At 42.0% G+C, this 16,037-nt stretch overlaps 1 protein-coding gene across 1 annotated transcript; it reads right to left on the minus strand.

The window, feature by feature from the left end:
• Window positions 1-68: 68 nt before the first annotated feature.
• Window positions 69-14,794, minus strand: LOC307082186 (integrin beta-3-like). Its single transcript, XM_079745671.1, has 15 exons — window positions 14,503-14,794; window positions 13,835-13,920; window positions 13,372-13,567; window positions 12,152-12,404; window positions 9,749-9,911; window positions 9,457-9,618; window positions 8,037-8,132; window positions 7,861-7,950; window positions 7,115-7,249; window positions 6,565-6,994; window positions 3,209-3,431; window positions 2,916-3,019; window positions 2,535-2,651; window positions 1,390-1,556; window positions 69-1,150 (listed from the first exon to the last, which is right to left on the minus strand). The coding sequence occupies exons 1-15, from the start codon at window positions 14,567-14,569 to the stop codon at window positions 1,085-1,087; spliced, it is 2,355 nt and encodes a 784-aa protein (XP_079601797.1). The 5' UTR covers window positions 14,570-14,794; the 3' UTR covers window positions 69-1,084.
• Between the last annotated feature and the right edge of the window lie 1,243 nt (window positions 14,795-16,037).

A 16,037-nucleotide genomic window follows, 5' to 3' on the forward strand; every position in this document is an offset into this window, starting at 1 on the left:
CAATTCTAATTACATTTACATTTCACTATTATATTATCTTTACGAACAAAAGAGGACTGCAGTCAAGATGCTTTGCATATCATGATGCAGGTTTATTCAGTTTTATCGGATTGTATTGCAGTAGCCTATGGTGACCGCTGATGTAATATTAATAGCACTATTTTAGATTCATATACATTTTCATCCGGGCTTCAGTGTACAGCAAAAATACAAAACAAAAATATCAAACTTGATTTGTAGCATTTTAACATTTTCACACAACTAGAGACAAATAGAAAACAGTTTGCATATCAAGCATAATATTATCGATTTGCTTACATTCGTCACAAAATCTGAAATAAATTAAAAAATTGCAAAGGATTGTGAGAGTGTTAATTTGTTGTTTTACACATTTTTCTTATAGAAGCAGCTAAAAGTGGTTTGCAGGAGACAGGCCAATGTTTATTATTATATTTAGCTGGAATTATGCTTAAGCAAATAACATTTATTATTATTATCATCATCTTCATTGTTATTATGATAACAATTATTTATTTTAAAAGGTAGTCAGGAAAATCTAGAATTTTAAGCTCAACAGACGTTTTTCATGTTTTTCATTTACTGAGGTGCATAATTTGAGAAACTATTTAACAAAGATAGAGACACATTTACAGCACAGGACAGTTTAGTGCATGTATTAAAAGGTAACATTCTGAGCAGTTGGAGCTAGGCCTACAAGACAATACAACTCAAATGATTGCATGATTGTGCATCTGGTTTTGTTTTATTGGCCATATTTAATGTTTGATCCCATGCTCAGCTTTAGAAGTAAGCCATCCTATACAGGACCAACATTATTTGCTCACTATAGCTAGTGGGTGAATAACACAACCGCATTTGGAACAGTTAAATAAATGTCATTCTCCTTTGCACAATGACAACATATTGAAAACGGTCCCTTATTAAATTCGACAGTAGGTGGCCACGTAACAGTGTAACAAAGGTGCTCCCTCCCTGTACATTCTCTTGGTAGTACAACACATGTTGGGCAGACTAGAGAAATACCCCTGAGATTTTTATTCTCTTTTCAACATTGTCACTGTGCTCAGTTCCCTTTGTATGTCACGTTTGTGAACGTGGAGGTGGCTCCTTTGTACAAGGGATTGTTAGCCTGGAGGAAGGGACACAGAAATGAAAAACGTTATTTGTAATATTTCCGCAAATTAGGATTTTCATAATTCATTATTTTATCATTAACATCAGATCGCAGAATATTGTGTTTTTAAAAGGGGTGAGTGATACTATACTAACACCCAGACAATATATTTTTAGAGGAATAAATAATATCCCATAAATGATCCCATACGGGACATCCCATGGTGTCATATAGTAGGCAACCTTTGAACTCACAGTATCCCACTTGGCCTTTGCCCTTTCGTCGTTGAACTTGGCAAACTCTCTCCGGTCGAGGATGGTGACCCACAGCTTCCAGATGAGGAGGGTGGCCAGGCCTAAAAACAAAACTGCCACGGCCACTGCCAACAGGACGACCCAGGTGGCAGTACCCTGCGGACAGTCTGAAAGCAAGGAGAGGAGACAGACGGTGGAGTAGGGGTTAAAAAAAAAAAAGGAAGGATGGGTGAAGAGGATGATGACAACATCTGTGATAGGAGGCATTAATTAAAGACAAATTGATGCTCAACGTTCAATATGTATACGGGTACGGGCAGAGCCTTTTTCTGTACTCTGTGTTCATATCTTCTGTATTTGCGGACATATTCTGAAAGCCTACGGATACGGACGAAACAGAGCACTACCGCGGCAGTAACATCTAAAATAGTTAGGCCGTGTAGCCATAGTTCAAACAAGACACGACCAAAGGACACGAAGAAGACACTTAAAAATATATGTCCGTCGTCATTTCTCGCATTGGTAACATTAGTGAATAGTTTTGTATATTAGTGTTTGTGTATTTAAAGGCCTCACAAAGTATTGCTGCTTTTTAACTCTTTCTTACGAATTTCATTATGACAACCTCCTCTACCGTCGCCATTTTTCCCTCTGTATCCATGACAACGATGTCAAAGATGCAAGGAAGTATGTTGGCATTTACTTTGAGAACGTTTGAAAACAGTTAAACGTCTGACTTATCAAATAACATATATAAAGTGAGGATAAAAAGAATAATAAAGTAAGCATATGCCCCAAAAAGGTTTATTACATAATAATATTCCGTAATGGAATCATATTGCACTAATCTCTTTACACAACCATGTTTTTCATACTAATTGTCAGCTTATTCTGTCTACCAGGTTCTGTCCAGGTGTACCAGGAATGATTATTATTCATATAATTATTATTATAGAAACTCACACACACCCACACACAAACACAGCCTGACACACACACACACACACACACACACACACACACACACACACACACACACACACACACACACACACAAACACACACACACACACACACACACACACACACACACACACACACACACACACACACACACACACACAAGGCTGCATGCCATTCCTTACCTGGCTCTTTCATCACATTCAAGATGGATTTCCCACTTGAATCTTCAAAATATTGAAAATACTCCACGCAGTCATTTTCATCCTTGTATGAACAGTTTACCGCATTCAAATTTTTTACTGTAACAAACAAGAGATTATGGACAGTGAATGAAGCAAGGTAATCACAGCATAATGAGTCACTGTATTGTGTTGGAACCCAACCACCCAAATGAAACAAATAAATAATGAACAAATTAAAACAACAAGTGAAGGCTATACATGTCGGAATCATAAGCTAGGCTTAGTATTCAATATTTTTTTTACATTACAGCTTTAACAACAATTTTACATGCATCCCAAACAGCATGTCATGTATGACTTGCACAAACAAAAATTGCTGACTTATTTTATCCACCGGCTGGATCTCATCCTTGCAGATTCTTGCGCAGGTCTTGCTGTCGTCGCTGAGGGGACCTCGCAAGAAGTGCTTGCATTCCACACAATCCCTGTTAGCGCAATGATAACACACAAGTCCAAATCAAACATCTTACCATGGTAAATCCCAACAGATATCCAAGTAGCAGGGAGAACCTGATCAGTTAGGTTTAATACCATTCTGATTCCACATGATTCAAATACTAAAAACATACTCAATAGAAAAAAAAAAACCGATTAATGTAATCTAAAGACGTTACTTTTTGATGGTGCACGCGTCAGGGCACGTGGGGCATTTCTCACAGGTGGCTCCGTAGGCCCCGACCTGCGTGCACTCGCACTTGCCGCACAAGCAGTGGCCACGCCCACTGCACAGCATGCCGACGGTGGACATGCAGGTGTCCACACGTTCAGAGCAGTTACAGTTGCTTCCTTTCCAGCCCGCTTCGCATTGGCAGATGCCGCAGTCGCATTTACCGTGACCTGTTAAGAGAGGAACTCTCCGTTCAGTTCAACTCCAATTAATATAATTAATACATTTTACCGTTAGGGACCTGGTTCGCAGTTAAAAGATGAGATGCATTTAAGACATGTTAGACGGACAACATAAAAGTACAAGATAACATATGAGTGCAAGTTAAAGGCAGTATAAAGTATCCAAATCTGGTCTAAAATGCAGATCCACTGAGATGTTAATAACTGAGCTCATAAGTTGGCCAGTGTTTGTGTCATGTTTTAACATAAATAACTAAGTAATAAGATGTTTACATACAGGTTTGCGTGTTTGTTTCAATTGTGTTTCATAGGGCGTTGCCACTTTTCGTACTATTTACTCAAATATGTGCCAGATGTTTATAGGGATCAATGTTTCAACGCTGTTTACATCCGTGGTTGATTGTGACTGCGTCTGGGAGTTGGCCAAGGTGTCTGACTTAAGCCACTTTAGCATTAGTTTTTTGCTTGTTGCATGACTGGACAGGAATTTGTACGACTTGCTTCATAACAAACCAACATTAGGTCATGATAGTTGACCCAAGCATGTTGTCATGCTTGTCTGGTGTCTCCAGACAACCAGTGGTCACCTACATTCACCACGGCAACAACAAGACTTTTGCCTCGAAAGCATTTTTTCTCTACTGGCAAAAAAGCAGGGTGCTGACAGCAAGCAAATGAACTAATAACATGTCCAGGTGGCATCTTGACACACTGTGTAAAACTGAAGGAGAAAAAAACGCTTACAGGGTGTGAGAGAACAAGCGTTGATAATGACAGGCAGGAACTAGTCAGTCAAAACCAATCGCTTGCTTATCAGAGTGGCTTTCAAGTATCATTCTGGTTCCAAAGGTCCCCAGAGGTCTCCAGGGAAAATGTCCCTTGTACTAGTACACAAAGTCACCCGTCGCTTTTTCATAAACTTTGAGAGGAAGTGGGCATGGTTCTGATAGTAGTTCATTCTGGAGTTCATTCTATTTTTGTAGTAATGCAGGCTTTTATCATATACTGATTAACTACTTGCACACAAGCTCAACCACATCCGTATCTTTAACGTTCGGCTTCCATTGGTGCACTTGTGTTTGCTGTTTTCTAAGTAAGAATGTGACATCATGCTGAATGGCCGTCTTGTTCTTGTCTGGCATGTTCCTTTGGCTATTAATCCTGGCTATTAATCACATATCTGTGCTTTGGAGAAGACAAGCTAGAGGTTGGTGAAAGGAACTCAGAAAGAGAGCAACCGAGGGAACAATTGAGCAAAAACAAAAAGCCAGACAGGGAATTGTTAGCAACAATGACCTTTTTTAAATAGATTTTTAAAACAGAAGTGGATCATGTGGATCATGAGGGGTTGGAGCTGGTCAGGAGGGATGGAGGAAACAGTGTGAGGCAGATAGAAAGAGAGAGAGAGAGACAGAGAGAGAGAGCGGGAGAGGAGGAAGGTGGAGATAGGGAGGAATAGGCAGCAGTCCAAAGGAATGCTAACTCTCCTATTCTCTGGGGTTGCATGTATGCGGCCCCTGAGGGGATATTTGCTGTAACCTGCTCTTCAATGCTCTGCTCCATACAATGGACAGCATGAAATAAACACCCACAGGGGATCATTTTAGGCAGTCACTGTAACTGTGACTGTGTGTGTGTGTGTGTGTGTGTGTGTGTGTGTGTGTGTGTGTGTGTGTGTGTGTGTGTGTGTGTGTGTGTGTGTGTGTGTGTGTGTGTGTGTGTGTGTGTGTGTGTGTGTGTGTAAACCGAAACATCAGCCTTTTAGCATAAAAACAACTTCTATCAGAAGGTCCTAAATGGATTATAAAAATGGAAATGATGGTGACCAGCTGTGTTCACTGTAAATTCAGAGCTGCTGACCGATGCATGTCATCCATTAAAGTGGTAAGAATGAGAGGTCTCATTACTCCCCCCTCTTACACACACACAAACACACCCACGGTTGAGCAACATGTCTAGCGTACTGCATTGACTCATAGCAGCTCACATTGTACCAAAGGAGAGTTCCACTGCACCAGATTATAAGATAACAGTCCGTATTAGGGGAGGGACACACCTGGTTTTATGGAGATGTGCAAACAGGTCGTCTTCTACAAGGCTCTTGTAGACTAGTGTCGAGCCCAATCTATGACAAAATACCTTTTTTTCCTTGGTTGCAATCCTTTAAATGCCATTTTTTTGTTCGGTTTACAGTTAGCTTATCCAAAACGATTAAATCTAAGGTTTAAAATCAAGGATTACAAAGTTTTGGAAAACAGTTTGAAACGGTTAAGTTCAGCGTTAGGGGTGGTTAGATTTAGGTGTTGGTTTAGAGATGGTCATGTCTAGGCATTGGTAAATACGTTTAGGTATTAGTTAAGAAATTTGAAATTAGATGTGTCAACCGACTTAATGAGCACAGAGAAACTGCATACATCAGTCTTGACTAGTGAACAAACCTTTGTGTTTTCTGAATTTACACCCAGGTGACAACCTGATTAATACGCATTTTCTTCTCTCCCATCTTCTAAGCTGGGATACCATAAGAGGACATCTGTTGAGGAACTCTGGGGTCGCCTTTTTTGTTTTCACAAAGCCCAAGGGAATTGAGTCAACCGGATTGTATGTGTTTACATGCGCGCATTCCACTAGGGTTTGCTCAGGCCTACAAGAATAAAGAATACAATTGTAGCAATATTTCAGGTTATCTCCTGGCTCTTGTTAGTCCTACAATAACATGGTGTTTTAGAGCATTCCATGAGTAATTATATCCTAGGAACACCTTACCTATGAACGATCAAACAAAAACGACTGAAGTGACTTCAGTTAAATTGCTCACCTTTTAAATTAGGTTTTTATCAATGACAAATACTGGTGGGAATTTAATATCTAATATTTCACTCTTTTACTTTAATTTAGTTTCTTTATCACAATTTAACATCTAATTTGTCTTATCTTCTTATTAGATTTACTTTGTTTACTGTGTTTAATGCATTTTTGTTTAGCCATCTGAACTTCCTTTTACAGATAACTTGTGCTACATAAATAAAGATACATTATTACTTTATAGTACCATTGGGAAGATGAAAAACCAAGTGAATTCCAACCGTGAAAGCCACCATTCAAAAACCCATCTACTCACCAGAGCACTGTTTCCCTTTGAAGTGCGTGCAGCTGAAGTCGTCACATTCGCAGTACTTGCCCCAGACCTGCCCATAGTCATTTCTGCGACAGGCGCACTGTCCACACACGCATTCCCCTCGACCGCTGCAGGTCGGCGTCTGGGGATTGGGGCTGCAGTTGGCGTCATCAGTTAGCCTGTACTCTCCCTCCGAACACTCGCAGTGCGGGCCCAGCCGCCCCGGGTGGCACTGGCACACTCCGCACTCATGCGTACCGTTGCCCTGGGTGCACAGGGGGCTGTCTAGCTCGGCCTGGGCCTCGCAGGCGCATCCGCAGGCAAAGTCCACGTTGACCACCAGGGCGTCCTTGAAGCCCCGGGGTTTGATGGTGAACGTGCGGCTCTTTTCCTTGGGGCAGCCGCGCAGACGGGCCTCCACACTGAAGGACACCTGTGAGGGTGGGGAGAGAGGGGGACCGTGTCTGTTGATCGGGTGTCATGGTGGTACTGGTGGTGGTGGTGATGGCGGTGGTTCAAAATAACATTAAAAGTTAGCCGGGGTCACTTGTACCGTGTCACCAATCTTGAGGCCGCTGCAGGACTTGACGCCGGGAATGACCTCCCCGTTGAGGCAGGTTGCATCGAAGGACAGAGCCAGCTCCTCCGGGACGTCCAGCAACTCCAGTTCCACCTTGGAGCGGATATTCTGCTCGACAAGCAGATGGACACACATAAGTTAGGTTCCCCTTAGATGGAAGCACATGAAGTTCCACTTAGATGGAATGTAGAAGTTTGTTCAAATTCAAGTGCAAGATTCCAAGTCCCGAAGCTTCCAAAAGGCTGCGGAGTCAATACTTGGATAATACTTTATTCTTGGGCTCACGCAAGATAGGCTGAAGGTGAATACTACTCAACTAAAACTGGGGGTCAGGGGGAGGATACAAGTGGGCAGGGAGGGTTTGTGAGGGCAGGGAAAAGGTGTCTTCAACTAACAGTGGGGCTCAGAGACGGGGCTCGGCCAGGGAGGGGGAAAACAGCAAGAGGCGATACTATATCTAACTGTCAACAATAATTCAAACAATCCTCAACAGGAAGTATATAATCAATGCAAAACATTTTTTAGATGCAACAACATTAGTTTCCACTTAAGAGTTTGAGGAACCTCAGAGTCCACTTTAGAAGAAAGAACATTAGGTTCCACTATAACACATTGCCCAGAGGACGAACAGTATGTTATTGATGATGGAAACATAGGAAAGAAAAGGTTTTGATAGTACTACTCTACAATAAATCAAATAGTAAACTGATATATCTCACCGCATAAGCTTCGAGAATGAGTCGAATAATGTTCCCAGAGTCTCTGGACAGCATTCCCACTGTCGTGCCTGGAATAAGCTGACTGTAGTTCTGAGGGGATGGATGGATTTGGTAAGTAATGTTTAATAAAGTTAGAATTAATAGATATTACAGAACCAATGGTTTAGAGTTATCACCTTGTAGAGTGGAAGCACAATCTCGGTGACAGCAAAGATAAGGTTGATGTTGTTTTCTGACATTTTATCCGTCAAAAGAGCCAAAGAGGGATAATCCTTAAACACACAGGAAACAGCAAACTCAATGTTTCTACTTAAAAACAAAACTGGAAAGAGTGATGCGTTCCTCAAGAATAACATCTAAAATTGGACTTCCAGGGAACTCAAATATTTCTATTTCAATGTGTAACATTGCAACTTAAGATGTGTAACATGTATTGTGTAACATTGCAACTAGCTTGTACCTTAAAATAATCTGAAGAAATCTGTTGTTAAAACTGATGTTTGAGAGTAATTCAATATTATCCAAAGGTCACATAATATAACTGTATAATCTACTACTAATTTAAATCCTTGCCTCTCCCACTCATGCCACCCGCACAGTCAAGCTACACAAATTTGGGTCACACCATTGTTTCTGAACCCTTCCTACTAACTTGGAGGGGCTCAAATGTATAAGTTGTTATTTAAATTGTCTAGAAAAGACGAATGGGCCATGGAACATAAATAACATGTGTCCAGTTTCCTTCTCTCTGTGCAATTGTGATGTTCATGTATTTTTTCTCAAATAAATATGGTCTGTATGTCAGGCCATCATTAACAGCAGTCAAACTGTAGGCTGTGGCTATTGGTTCACTCACTGTTATCTTTTAATTTGAAACACATTGTGCTGTTCTAGGGTGAACAGTCACCAGGCAATCCCGCCTCTCTCTTCTTTTCTTTATTTTCTAGGTCTTTGTGTTTGTTTTTGTACTTGTGTAAGGATTAATTGGATGGTTTATTATTGGCTGGTGGTGGTGGTGGTGGTGGTGTGTTTCTGTTGATTAGTTAACCAGGTGGCAGCTTGAATATAACAGCAAGCAAGTAGAGGTAAGTAAGTAAGAAGCTTAAGAAGACATGTCTGTTGTTTAGTCTTGTTGTTTGTTAAATTTTTGATGGTTGCTTATTTTCTGTCTATGTTCCTAATAATAACGGCTGCTGAGATGAAAATGTTCTTGCCCATAAAAGTTTCCGTCTCCATTCAAAAAAAACGGATATGACAGCTCCTTATCTTTTGGTGGAAGGCTGGGAAGAGGGCAGACAAAGGAAGCAGGCATTTCCAAGTAACGGCTATTTAACTGACTCACCCTGGACTTTTTTAATAGCTACAGCCTGAAAATGTTTGAAAAGGAAACACATTTAGTAGCAGCAGCTTCATTCTTTTCTGGATCACTAATCGAAAACAAAGACAATGTATAACTTGGATGACCTAAATTTGACGTTTAAACAAAGAATGTGTGTAGGTACTATGCTGCTTTTATTTCATTTTAGAGCACTCTTTTATTGCTTGAATGTCTGCACTAAAGTTTATGCTGCTCCCTGGCCAGGCACTACTCCCTACCAGCACTGTGGACATGTCGTACACGTCACTCCTGTCCAGGTGACAGAAGCCATCGTTGGGCGAGACCACGCCGGCGATACGTCCGTCCAGAGCGATGTGCGTCTCGGCGTCTGTAGTGAACACCAAGAGGTGGGAGGCATCGGGCCGCCAGCCAATTTTCTCCTACACAAGATGAACCGCAGGGTGATGCCCGGAGGAATGAGATGAGGATGTCATGTGTGTGTGGGTGTGTGCATACATACACGCGTGTGTGTGAGTGTATGCATGCGTGCACGTGTAGGTTTTTTGATACCTTGCAGACTGCTGCCTGCATGATGGCGTCGAAGCCCCCCTCAGGGGAGTCTCTGTTCCTGGAGACCTGCTGCTTGCCCACCTCCTCTGTGAAGCGACCCACCTGCTCCGTCAGAGACAGCACGTTCTTGTAGCCAAACTGAGCCAGGCATTTAGCTTTTATCCTGGCCATACCCATCAGGTCGATGAAGGGGAGTGATGGCATGTGGGGAATGGAGGAGAGGAGGAAGTGAACACACAGTTAGGTTTGTGTCGTCACCATTTCACTTCCCCCCCTTTATTTACACACACATTCGATTTGAATTCAGCCCTAACACACACACACTGTATGGGCTACATATGATGGGACTTCCCCACTGGGTATTGCAGTGGAGTAGAAACATAATAGATAGTAGATAGTATTAAGGGTAGAAGATTTACAGATCCCGCTTTGAAGCCCTCCATCTCACCCTGATGACTAATGCAACCCTCATAATCATGTTTTTGGCATGTTCTTAACCAATAATTAAATTAAATTAACTTATATTTTATTTGTGTAGTCCTTCTTAATTTTACAGAAATGTAAAATTAATTGAACTGAAGAATCTGAAAGATAAAATGTATTGCCCTGCACTGCTGAAAAATCTGAAAGGTCAAATGTATTGCCGTGCACAGTACAGCTGGAAGCTGAAGTCGAAAAACTGACTGACGCTGAATTACATTACCTAAAGAAGCAAAGTGCTGAAATCCATTGTTACAAAAGCTGGAAGCTAAACTGTAATACTGTCAAAGCTTGAAGATAGTAGTAGTAGTGGTACTAGCTGTAGTAGTAGTAGTAGTAGTAATGGACTGGTAGTAGTAGCTGGGGTAGTAGTAGCTGAGGTAGTAGTAGTAGTAGCTGAAGTAGTAGTAGTCATAGCTGATGTAGTAGTAGCTGAAGTAGAAGTAGTAGTAGTAGCATCTGAAGCAGAAGTAGTAGTAGTAGTAGTAGTCGCTGAAGTAGTAATAGTAGCTGAAGTAATAGTGGTACTAGCTGCACAAAGGATATGCCTTATGAAAGGTATGGTATTGATTGATGTTTGTAGAAAGAATTATAATAATCCCTCCATATTTTTTTTTTAAACCAGCTGAAATTGTATGTACTCGCCTAATGCAAATTCTTCCAGCCTAACGTTATTAAAAGTAGTCCAATTGGGTGGGAAAAATTGACCAATCTGGAAACACTGCCTGCACATCCTCGCGCGCTAACCACAGCGTAAATGAATGAGACCAACTGAAAACAAGCCGACATGGAACTTAAACTGTGATTTTGGAAAAAAGTATAAAGGTAATTGAAATTCTGTTTTCATTATATGTTTAACGATAAAATATTGACCAAGTTACGAAGTCTGAAGTAGTAAGGGTCAGAGAGTGGGCGGACGGCTCCGGCATTCTCCCATTGAATTCGATTGTAAAAAAGAATATTTCAAAAGTAGAATATCTTGCGTGATTCCAAGATAATCTGAACATTTTAAAATTGGAATCGAGGGTAACACTTTATAATAAGGTGCCATAATAAATAGCAAACTAGTCATTACCTAACCCTTTGTTAATATTTGTTAATTGTTACTAAAATATCTATTTGGCACAAGTTAATTGTTTTTTCATCATTAATTAAATATTAGTTGTTTGCATAACCCTAACCCAACCCTAACACACGACCCTAACCCTAACCCTAACACACGGCCCTAACCCTAACACACGGCCCTAACCCAAACCCTAACCATAACACACGGCCCTAACCCTAACACACAACCCTAACCCTAACCCTAACCATAACACACGGCCCTAACCCTAACACACGGCCCTAACCCTAACCCTAACCATAACACACGGCCCTAACCCTAACACACAACCCTAACCCTAACCATAACACACAGCCCTAACCCTAACACACGGCCCTTACCCTAACCATAACACACGGCTCTAACCCTAACACACGGCCCTAACCCTAACCCTAACACATGTCCCTAACCTAACACACAGCCCTAACCCTAACCCTAACCATAACACACGGCCCTAACCCTAACACACGACCCTAACCCTAACCCTAACACATGACCCTAACCCTAACCCTAACCATAACACACATCCCTAACCCTAACACACAACCCTAACCCTAACCCTAACACACGACCCTAACCCTAACCCTAACCAGCGACACTCTGTGGTCAGTGAAAAAAAACGATTACCTTGTGCCAAATAGATATTTTAGTAACAATTAACAAATGTTAACAAAGGCTTAGGTAATGACTAGTTTGCTATTTATTATGGCAAATTATTATAATGTGTTACCGAATCTAGTCCTTAGGTGAAAAATGTATGAAGGAGATAGGTCCCAAAGTTTGTAGAGAATACTAAAGAAGAAAGAAGAAACTCCACCTACCCATAGCAAGGGTTTTTTAGAGCCTCCTCCGGGGCGATGTACATGTACGGAGACATAGGCTTGTCCACAAAGGCCCCAAAGCCCATGCGCAGGTTGCTGGTCTTTTTGCCAATAGCTGTGGCCAGATCGTTGCCAAGGGTGCGAAGTTTAGCCAAGTCGTCTTTCATGGAGTAAGACAGGTCCATGAGGTAGTAGAGGTCCACGGGATAGTCCTCCACCTGCTTCACTAACACGGTGAAGCGCTGGGTGTCGTCTGGCCGGTCATAACGCAGAAGAAGAGGAAGAGGAGCAGGAGGAGGAGAGGATGAAGAGGAAAGGGAAGAGCAGGAAGAAGAAGAAAGGACATTAGTTAATTAGCGATAAGAAAATAGAATCTATGTATGGATTTGGATCATGGTCTAATAGCGAATTGGATATTAATTACAAAGTTACAAGAACATATACAATTTAAGGTTGGTACTATAGTTGTAGAGGTCAAGGCAAAAGGTTGTGGGTTCAAATGCAACAGTATATACCTAGGGACTGTGGAACAAGATGCCTAATCCCCTACCTGCTCATTGATGTGTCTAACGAAATACACTTTTAAGTAACTTTAGTTTAGATAAAAGTATATTCTAAAACATTATTAGGGCTCTACAGTGTATCTAAAGTCTCTTCATCACCACGACCACCATCCCATCACCATAATATCATCACCATCATCAACCCCACCACATCCCATCAACCATCATCAACACCACCACCACAATTATCATCACCACCACCACCACCACCACCACCATCCCATCGCCACCATCACCACCATCCCATCACCATCCTCATCACCACCAACACATGATCACATCACCATCACCACCACCACCATCACCACCACCATCCCATCGCCACCATCACCACCATCCCATCACCATCATCACCTCACATCATCACCACCACCACCATTACCCCCAGCACCACAACTATCATCGCATCACATCATCACCACAACCACCACCGTCATCACATCACATCATCACCACAACCACCACCATCATCGCATCACATCATCACCACAACCACCACCATCATCGCATCACATCATCACCACCACCACCATCACATCATCACATCCCCACCACCACCACCACCATCACCACCACCATCACCACCACCACCACCATCACATCATCACATCCCCACCACCACCACCACCACCACCACCATATGGGTCGTGTCCTCACCTGGTCTCAGCTTCATGTGGATTCGTTGGGGCTTTATCTGCGTGACGTCGTCGGCCACTCCTGAGGCCTTGTCACTGAGGGGCGTGTCCTTCTCAACGGTCAGGGAGCTGGAGGGGAACTCCATGGCCTCACAGCCCGACTCCAGGAGGTGGACCTCCAGGTCACAGCGGGACGCGCCAGAGCCTCTCCCGAACCCCTGGCCAAGGAACACGACTAAGAATAAGCTTTTAGGGCTGCGCTGTGGGTTAACTTCTTCAATCAGAGTGCCCTTATTGTGTATGGGTGCACACATGCACGTGTGCGCTGGTCTCTGTTGGTGTGTGTGTGGATGTCGAGTGACTGTGTGTATTTGTGTGTGTCCAGGTCTGCCTGCCATGATGCGTGTGTGTGTGTGTGTGTGTGTTTGTCTGTGTGTGTGTGTGTGTGTGTGTGTGTGTGTAGGTGTGTAGCACAGTATTCTCACCTCCTGAAAACACCAAGCACATTTAGGGTTTATAGCCAAACATTGTCGACAAGTACTGACTCCTCGCGATGTACAGATGTTGGATCCTATAGGAGAACACAGAATATGTCACGATAAGCCATTTGACAATACAAATTGTTGACAATTCATGACACCAACAGCCCTGAAAGTCTGAGAGAGTTAGATTCCTTCAACATCCAATGCGACATTCTACAAATATTTTAATTTAGTAGTAACATCCTTTACAAAAGATAATGTTAAAATGAAAAATAAATGTCAAGATGCATTTAAAAATAAAATGTTTCTGTTTAGGTTTTATTGGAAGATTACAATTATGTTAAAACATATAAATAGAAACAGCAGTTACGGCATTCCAGTCCCATTCTGTTTGTATAAACATATTACAGGCGTGTCCCGCGGGGCATACACTGAATGTATCCCGTATGTTTTCATCGCCTTATAAGGCAGTGTCCTCCTGACTTCCTCGTTAACGATTAACTTAAACAAAATCAGGTTATTATTTGTATAATAATAAGATAAGAACCTTGAACAAAAGTATAGCATGTAAGAATGATGTATTGAAACGACTTATCGTGTCCTATAGGCAAACAGGATCGTTTGAATATTAGAATATTATCTAAAATAAATGTAATAAAATAAAAACTTACCATTAACAAACAATACGGCCAATATGAGTAGGAATACAATTATTAAACGCTGTAATAAAGTTCCCATGGTTGGAAAGTCGCTAACCTAAGACTTGAGTTGCAAGCGTAACGGTTGGTTGTTACCTATAGCCCTTCGATTGCACCACTGCTCAAAAGTCTTTCCTCATAGCATTAAACGGTTCTGCTCGTCCGAACGTGTTGACGGGTGACTAAATGGGCCGAGTTTAGTTCTGCTTGCATGAATAGGCCTGCTCGAACTTCAAAATGATCGAGATGGTTTTATGACTTAAATAACCGACATGTGTGTTCTTTTTTATGTCCATGAATCAATTTTTAGAAAAAAGATTCCAATGTTTCGTTCCTTACGATAAATTTGTGCTGCTCCAGGCATCTCCAAATGAAGAGTTTGGAATACCTGCCGTACAGTGGCCCCTAGTGGAAGAATAATGTATGTGGAACTCCAAGTTTTGGAGAGCCATTTTTCTTAAAAAACACATAAGTCTGTCCTGTCTGGAGCAGCCTTAATATTGTAGAGGGTAAATCAATGCTGCCTTTCCTTATGTTAAATCCATCTCTTTAAAATAAAATGTTTCTGTTTGTAAATAAATTTAAATCATTCACTCTTATTCATAGGAAAAAGTAGCAGGAATAAGATGCAGCACTCTTATGACAACTTCTGGTCTAGCTGTAATAGAGTGGTTATGTTGAGGGGGGGGGGGGGGGGGGGGGGGTAAATTAGACAATTCCTCTGATCTCTCAGAGCACTTTATTGAATACTTTCACCCTCTCCCCCTTACCCTTAGCTCATTCTCTCTCGCTCGTTGCTAAGCTACTGTCTGACACAAGTGGTGGAAGTAGAGAAAGTGACAGAAACAGACACAGTGGCATCTCACTGTAAAATAGTCGAATTATTCGTCGTGCCGTCAGACTCCAGTTGCTCATTGACATGGCCCTTGGGGTAGAGGTTAAAGGAGAGACTAGATTCATCGACAGCGTTGGCAATAATTACTTCCATCGACTTCGCCTGTAGCCCTTTTCTCGGGTTCACGGGCTCTCTGAGAGCAAAGTGGCATTCACGCGCATGAAGTGGCTGCCGAAGGAACTAGTCAAACAGCCAGACAATTAAAAGTGTGGATGAAGGAAGAAGAGGAAGAAGTGGGCAGTAGAAAAGGGTTTGGATGGGAAGGTGTTTAGGGTCCTGAGACGTATTCATCCATGACCCTCTCTCTCTCTCTCTCTCTCTCTCTCTCTCTCTCTCTCTCTCTCTCTCTCTCTCTCTCTCTCTCTCTCTCTCTCTCTCTCTCTCGCTCTCTCTCTCTCTCTCTCGTCTGTGGAGTTCGTTGCGGTTTGACATGTATTCGTCGATATTGTCTATATTTTGTCTGCACGCACATCTCCTTTCATACATCCCAAAAGACAACTGGGGTTGACGTATAGTCATAGGAAAGCATGCTCAAGGGAGAGTTATAAGGTACACCAGCCAATGCTGATGCATGCTGAGAATAATCTGACGAGCTCTGCTAATGATGGTTTAT

This window comes from Pollachius pollachius, assembly GCF_949987615.1.
Source record: "Pollachius pollachius genome assembly, chromosome: 11".
In the NCBI taxonomy this organism is placed as follows: Eukaryota; Metazoa; Chordata; class Actinopteri; order Gadiformes; family Gadidae; genus Pollachius; species Pollachius pollachius.